An 8,129-nucleotide genomic window follows, 5' to 3' on the forward strand; every position below is an offset into this window, starting at 1 on the left:
AAAAACAAGAATAGATGTGAATACCGTGCACTGAAAACCAAGTGACGAGATCAGAACTCCTGAGAGGAAAAGAAGACCTGAATTGATGACCTATCATAACAGACAACAGATAGTGGGAGCTGATACGCAGATGAGATGTCCCATCTAGAAATGGAACACGCTGGATCCAGACAAAGAAATTGAAAGACAGAGAATCTTTATCACTGTCTATATGTGAATGTATAGAGTGCTAAAAAATATCTCTATAGTCCTGAAGAAAGCGGCAAACTATATTTCCCAGCTGAAACCGGTTGACAAATATGGGTTCAGGGTGATGACCTGTACCACCTGTCTCATAAGGAAGTAATATATGAGCTCGAAATTAATATCCATTGTATTTTTAGTATGCAGCAGTGATTGGACCTATAGATTCTGGACCAATGATCGCTGTGATTTTTATATATAAGTCACACCGAGGGCTAGCGACATGATTAAAAGAAATTTGTTGACTCCCAAGGGCGTGCACCTCTTTTTAGTAATCGGAGGAAAGTAGTGAGCCAGGATAGGGCGAGTGCCCCTTTGGCTGTTCTCTGGATAAAACCAGGAACAGATTCCTTTCCTGCATAGGGACATTTAGTAAGAGCTAAGGACTCAAGCTATAGGTTTAAACTATTTTAACAAAATAGATTCTGTTTGCTTCAACATAGCTAACAAGGGAAATCGGGAACAAACTGAAAACAAAACCTTCTAAAATCATTTGACATTGAGAAAGTTGAAAACCTGCTCATGCCCATTATGACAAAGTGATCACCAAGAAAACCTGCTGTCTTACTAGTATGTTTCTCATCCGATTCTGGCCGCGGCCCTGGTGACTAGATGATGACTCGAGTGGGGAACTATGGGGAGCTAATGCACACGCTGCAGTTACAAAGAATGTTGGCGAGCCATCTGGAAGCCACAAATACACACTAAAATAGAGTGGATAGGCTCATGTCAGACACAGCCAGTGGGCAGCGCAAGGACGAGAGGACCATAGAGACCAAGTGAGCAAGGACCAAATGAGATTGGCCGAGACGTTAGGAAGAACCCTGAATAAGGCTTGTGAAGGAGAGATGGAGGTAAGTGACACAAGGGAAGAGAGAGTTTCACAGAAACCAGGAGAATCAAAGTGGACAGTTTTGGGGAGAGTTCTCAAATGTACTACTTCCCTTCACCTTAGAGACCCTCAGCAACTTTGAAGACTTGATTTTATTACCTGGAGAGAGTGTGAGCCTTTTTTCCGCCACTCTCTCTCTCATGTATTTTGATGTGCTTTTTACTCTAGTGTTCTTTGATTGTGGAGTTGAGGACAACTCCATAGGCATCATCTTTTCACGTGTGTCACACAGCACCCTCAGTGCAGTGACACAGGGAAGCTGTTTAGGCTGTCCCAAGGTTTAAATACCTTCTCTGGGATAAACTACTGTTTCACAGAGAAAGCAAAGTGAAATTGACTTTACTAGTTTTTTCCAAATTCCTAGACCCAGCACACACTATCTTACAATAGATGCTGGAGGGGTTACTTAGTATCCCATGTGTCTAGAAACTCATGTAGCAGTCAAATGCTACCCTTGCCTCTCGAAATGGCTGGTGGCAGTGGTTTTACAACAAACTACCATGATTTTTCCCGACCACAAACAACGGTAGTGTTAAATCACAGGAGTCATGTTTTTCAAGATGGCATCTGAACCCCCTTTGTTTAAACAGGTCCCGGTCTTCTTTTCTCGCCATTTCTTTTTGGAAAGGTCCTTCTAGAGTTTGTCGCTGAGCGCCAAAACAGGTTTGGTCCCTTTGTTCCTACGCCTTTGGTGGGCTTCAGGACTGAAGACCGCCTCTGGCGCCCGAGTGTCTGGAGAGGGCAGGAAGTGAGGGAGGTGCCTGAAACTCCCTGTGCTTAGTCGCCTAGGAGACGCAAATGCACTTTGGCGTGATAGGCTCTGTTGGGTGAGTGGCAGCTAGGCTGAAATGAATGGGAGGAAACTGGATAAAAGGTGAGTCTCTTGGCTTGGAAGGCAGAGTCGTCCACTGGAACGAAAGAACCGAAGATGAGCTAGAAAAGGACAGCTGCTACAACTCCTGGACCGTTGATTTGCCCGGTGAAGCCCTGCTACAGGTCCGAATCACCAAGTTCATCTCGACAGAGAAGCCCTTCAAGGACAACTTCTCCCTTTGAGTTGGTGGGACCAATCAACTCGTAAGCCACCTAGATACCATTCTCGGAGCTGGTTGTATTTCCTCAGAGTACTGCAGGAAACCGAATAGCCAGGGAGAAGGAGATTGTGTGCTTGACTTTAGCTACCGTAATCAAAGATTTGCCTTTGTCAGCTTTTTCACCAGTCCCACTGCAGTGCAGGAGTCCCCCAACGTCCTCTCTCTTGTCCCCACGACTGAGGCTCAGGAACCGCGAGATCTACAGGAACTACCAGGAACAGACGTCTTCAGCTGCATCTTTTTCTTCATTGTACGGTACTGTGAAAACCCGACCGAGAGAACTTGCCTCTCACTGAGAAAGTGCTTGAAACTTTGGCAACTTGCACGCCTAGTTAGCTTGTGACCCAACATATGAATCTTTCTTTTACAAACTACTTCTGAGAACTTTAGCAAAGACTTTTCCGTTTAACTTCCAGAACTGCTTTATCCTATACAAGACTTTAGCCCATTGACTTTGGCCTAACCTATTGCATTGAATCAACTCCTCTGGTGAACGCAAACTAATTGCACTGTTTAAGAGTAACTAATATTCGTTTTATACTTATGCCTTTTTGCTCCTACTTCAAATGCTCTGAATGCCATTTTGCTCCTCCTTCAAAGTAGTTTAAATGCCTCAGAACCTGATATTGTGAAGTACTGAAGTATATTTTTGTGAGATATAGTTTGCCTCCTTCTAGTGAATGTTTTATAACTTGACTGTGAAATAAATTAATATGTGTTTTACCAAGAAACCTTGAGTATAAGAGTCTATGTGAATACTTGTAATTATAGACCTCTGTATAACACCCTTACAGCTCACATACCCGTATGAGATTAGCCTGGCTGCTCAGCAACGCTACCACAAAACTGTGTAGTATAGACTTATACCAAAGGTTGGTTTTGCTTACACCTGTAGTCCTAGTTGTGTGTAGTGGTCCCAAAGGGTACTGCATACAAACTTTGCCTAACAGACAAAAGACGAGGAGTCCCAGGAAGGAGACATCAAAATAAAACGTTCCATTGGAATGAGACTGGTGGGCAACCCAAGAAGAGATTACAGGGAGAAGTGGTGCAAGCTGGTACTTGGAGGCAAAGTTCCTACAACCATTAAACTAAGTGATTGACCAGAGAAATGCTGCATGCTGGAACCTGGATAGGAAGTGCCTAATGTCATTTGAAAACGCCCCTTGCATCATATGAGCCAGGGGCCAGGCAATGAACAGGGGTCAAAATGGGGGCAATGTGCAGCACCTTCAGACCCTCGAGAACCCTTGTATGCCTCTATGTTTGGTACCTCCATGTTCAACACAGTGTGCGACAGCTTTGCCTAACGAGGATCTACTCTCAGGACTTTGCATCCTGTCTCTATGCTCAGTGCAGAAAGTGTGTGACCGTAGGAGGCTTTGCCTACGAGGTGCTATTCTCGAGGTGCCTACTGCATCTGTGCTGTGTTTGATGTACAGGAGGCTTCATTGAATATTCCCCATTCTCAGGGTCCTGTCTGCATCTCTGCTCTGTGACTTACAGGAGACTCAAAGAGTAGCCATTCTGGGGGATCTAGCTATTCGCAGCGATCTGTCTGCAGCACCTGTGCTCAGTGTGTGACTTGCAAGAGGCTTGATGAAAGAGAAGATATTCTCAGGGCCCTGTGTTTGGCATAAAGTGAGGCTTGATCAAAAATAAGTTGTTCTCACGACCCGGTCTGTTGTCTCAGTGCAAATACAGTGGGGTCTACAGGAGTGTTTCCAAAAGATGAGCTATTCTCAGGGCCTCTCGTTGCCTAAGTGCAACTACAGTGAGAGATGCAGAGGACTTTTCCTAATAGGTGCAATGCTCAGGGCTGCACGGATGCCTCTTATCTCTGTGCACACATGCATCGCGCCACTGTCTCTTGCCCGGGTGTCCTGTGCGTGGGATGTTCAGGAGGAAGTTCCTTCATAAGCAGCTGCCAGTGCTGCCTTGCGTGTGTATCCCCGAGGAGCACTATTCTCTGTGCACGTGAGGCTCAGGCTCCTTACCGCGTAGACCCTGGCTGCCCTCTCCTTGCAGGGGCCACAGATGAGGCTCTCCTTACTGGAGGGCTTCCTGTTCTCTGCGTATCTCCCGCACTCGGCCTCGTGCTGGCGTCTCCCTCCCTGCGCAAGGAGCGTTCTCTCCGATCCCGCCATGCCCAGGCCTCTGCAGGCTCAGTGGAGAAGTCACGTGGCCTGGCTTCCGGGTCACGTGGCAGACGTGCGGCGCGACAGCCAGGGCTCCGGGCACATTAGAGCAGTGTCGCTCTGGTGATGACGTAAACAGGAAGTGGTGATGGGTGTTTCCGCTGAGGGCGGAAGTTAGAGCAGCTCTGAACACAGGACGTAGACCAACAGAGCGAAACCCACAGTGTCTTACTGAAACACATCAACAGCTACTTGCTGTCATCACCAGAACTCATTAGCCTCGGGCACGTTTTCTGAGGATTTATAAAACCAATAGGACTGCGTTTTTACTGTGAATTTTGTTTTTGTATATTGAATGAAGTATGGCATGGGCATAGCTCTCAACCATTTGTGTTGCAAAGGCGGGTGAAATCAGCCGATTTTGTTTTTGGCGGGTGAGACGCCCATTGGATTGAATGGGCGTGCAGGAGGCTTGGTGGGTGAGTCAGCCCTTTACAAGGCGGGTGACACCCGCCAAAAGCGTGTGAGTTGAGAGCTATGCATTGGTGTAACCATAGCTCTCAACCATTTGTGCTGCCTAGGCGGGTGAAATCACCCGGTTTTGTTTTTGGCGGGTGAGACGCCCATTGGAATGAATGGCCGTGCAGGAGGCTTGGCAGGTGATTCAGCCCTTTACAAGGCTATGGTGTAACTACCTAAAATGCTGCGGGGTGGACCGTGGGAGGTACCACCAGAGGCTCACGGATTGTCACAAGAGCTATGTGTGTGAGTGGCTGAAATATCAGGGGTCAGACAGAAAGAAAAACTAGCATTGGCAAAGCCAACAGTTTTGGCTTTTGTGTAGGCACAAGAACGCAATGTGTTATGGCCCACTAAAAGGTCATGCATACACTGGTTACTTGAAACAGGGGCTTTATCACCAACTTGCACATTAACAGGTTACTGTATATTACTGTGCTGGTAGGTAATCATTTATATGGGATGGTGCAGGATATAGAGCTGTACCAGCTGCAGTCAGGTGTTGGGCCCTCGTCAGGAGGAGCGCTGGGGTTGACGCGGCATCTTTTTCCTCTCCCGCGCTCAGAATGGCACTTCACAGGCAGTCGCCGCCTCTCGCCGGGTCACATCTTCTCACGAGCCCGTTGACTCTACACAATGCCATAACGGTATGACCTGACCATAAAATGGCAACTGCTTGAAACTGCTGTGAGTAACTGGGCATATGATGTCAGTGTATGGCAAATGCCTGTCTAATACCTATACACAAGCCAAAACTGTTGGTATACCCACTGTTTCTTTTTAACAGAACTTCAGTGCAAGGTGAATATGCAAAGACACATATTGCATATGAATCAAGTGGCTGGAGGCACACTTGGTTAAGACATTTTGTTATGCTAATATCACATTTACAACTATAACTAAGCCACAAGCTCTCAGAAGACTGCTATAAAATAACATTGACAGACCCTTACAGGACATTTGAGGTTACTGCTCAATAGAGCTTCCTCAAAGATATCAAAGAAAGATATGTTTTGGGTGGCTAGGGGTAGGTAGTGGGTAGGAATGGCCAAGGGGTTAGCATAGTCATGTACAGTCAATGGGTGTTTATTATACAAACATTACCCATAAGCTGTGTGTCCCTTCCCTATCACATTTCCCTTCTCTGTATACGCCATTGCAATGGTTTTGGTTTATATAGGGTGCTTCACTGCCACTTAATAGCCAAAACGGATAACCAGTAGTACAAAGATGGAGAAAACGGACACCTATTAACTCGCAAATGTACAGTTCTGTTTATAAGGTAAAAATTTCATTTAAGATTTTAACTCTGCTGAGCATTTTTACCTGCACCATGCAACCAGTGCAAAGTTCTCACACTGCCCCCTACAAGGCTGTCACAGGGTGAGGTGAAGCCAGGGGCAAAACCATACATGCCAACATTCTGAGCCAACTGTGAGGGAGATTTCATGAGAGAATTCGGGAGAAATTAATTTCCCCATAGGAATGCATTGGGGCTATAATTATTGTAGGCGGCAGAACGTGTAAAATAGCAATATTTTGCAATATTTTTCATTTCAAAATCGGGAGGGTTAGCATGTCTGGCAAAACATTTGGTGAGGCCCCTTTATTTTTTTACTTGGCCAGTGGCGCTGCAAACAAGTATGTATGGAAGAACCCAACATGTCTATTACTCAAATTAAGCCATTAACTCGCAGAAGACTGCTTTGAAAAATCACTGGTGGGCAGTTTGATGGTAAGGGTTGATAACACTAGCTTAAAGGGTTCCCATGAGGAGGTGTTGTGGGTGTGGAGGGGCAGGAATGTGCATAGGGATTAGCAGGGCCATGGGCAGTCAATGGGTGGGCACATATCCTACCAAACAACACCTACAGACTGTGTGCCCCTCCCCATCTTTACTTGCATACAATAGTGTTGGCTTAATAGCCCAAACTAACAAGAGTGTTTCCAGGAGGAGGCTTGTAATCTTCACTACTCACAAGTGCCCATGATGGGACACTTTGTTATGCTGCATTTTCAGGTTTTCTCGCTCAAAAATTGTCGCATAGAAGTAATTGATGTTTGCCAAGGGTGAATTTAATAGCCGATGAGGTATGGGAACAACCCACATCTTCGTTGTTCTGAGTGGACTCGTTCTGTCAAGTCCTTTCTTTATGACCTGACCTCAAACTCGTTTGTATGCAGCAGTAAACCTATGTATGTAGGTTGTTATTTTTGGAAAATAAATGTTCAGTTGTCAAGTTCAAGACAGGAAGCTCAACTAGCACTGCACCTGCATTTAGTTGGAGAGTCCCAGAAATTGCGTACCCATTGCATTTATTTGCACTTGTCTTGAAACTACTATTCATATTAGTGTAATAATAACTTTCTTTTATATAACTCCCACTAACACATTGTTGGCATTTCATGGAACTAAAATCCTTATGTCTATGCCAGTTGCTAGTATGACCCGGTTAAACGATACTTATTTTGTTGGCCTAATTATGAGGGTGTTGAGTCTAAACTACCGAGAGCCAAACACATAACTCATTGAACTATCGGGCATAGTCTGATGAACATAGACATATGTGCGCAAATAGTTTTTAACAGAAACTTCCTCGAATGTCTCCATTATTGGGAATATCGGTTTTCCCAATCCTTATGCAATCCCAGCGATCATGCCTCCTTTGCAGTTGGATGGCTTTAAGGATGCAATGGTTGTTTCCGTTTCCTGGACGGCTACTTTGGTAAATTTGAAGGGAGCAGGGCGTGGAATGTTTTCAGTGGAGCTGATAGGTGGTGTCTGGATACCTTACAGAGACCTTCTATTGAGCACACACGTGGTTCCGGACCACTCTGTCAAAGGTATAGTATCTTCGTTTCAATAGTTCAATCACTCATCAGCAGTTCAACTTTACTTGCAACTTTTAACACATATATTTCAAACAATGTTGGTTCAGTGCTCGCCATCCAATGCCGCTTTGGCTGTTACGCTCACCTGGCTCCCACAGGGTCGTCGATCTGAACTGGACAGCTGCGGTCTCCACCAAGGTGACGCGTAGTGCTGAGATGACAGTCTGGACTGGCCCACCTAGCTTCGTTTGCTTGGCCCGTAGGAGTAGTCTTCTGCAAATGGAGAAAGGGAATTAACCACCCGTGGAGTTGAGTGTTAACCCCCACCCCCGCTAGTCTCCCCACTGATCACCTTTAATGTCCCCTCACCTGATGGTTTGGAAAGATGAGCTCTCCATCCTGCATTGAGCG

General features: G+C 45.8%; 1 protein-coding gene across 1 annotated transcript in view; it reads right to left on the reverse strand.

Moving 5' to 3' along the window:
* LOC138516903 (E3 ubiquitin-protein ligase TRIM39-like) overlaps positions 1 to 4,427 on the reverse strand; it is a 93,027-nt gene extending 88,600 nt beyond the window's left edge. The window contains exon 1 of the mRNA XM_069632359.1: positions 4,227 to 4,427. Within this exon, the coding sequence (XP_069488460.1) occupies positions 4,227 to 4,376 (150 nt within the window). The 5' untranslated portion in view covers positions 4,377 to 4,427. The remainder of the gene's footprint in view (positions 1 to 4,226) is intronic.
* Between the last annotated feature and the right edge of the window lie 3,702 nt (positions 4,428 to 8,129).

The sequence above is a fragment of the Ambystoma mexicanum genome, chromosome 6q (assembly GCF_040938575.1).
Source record: "Ambystoma mexicanum isolate Mex_15411 chromosome 6q, UKY_AmexF1_1, whole genome shotgun sequence".
Lineage (NCBI taxonomy): Eukaryota > Metazoa > Chordata > Amphibia > Caudata > Ambystomatidae > Ambystoma > Ambystoma mexicanum.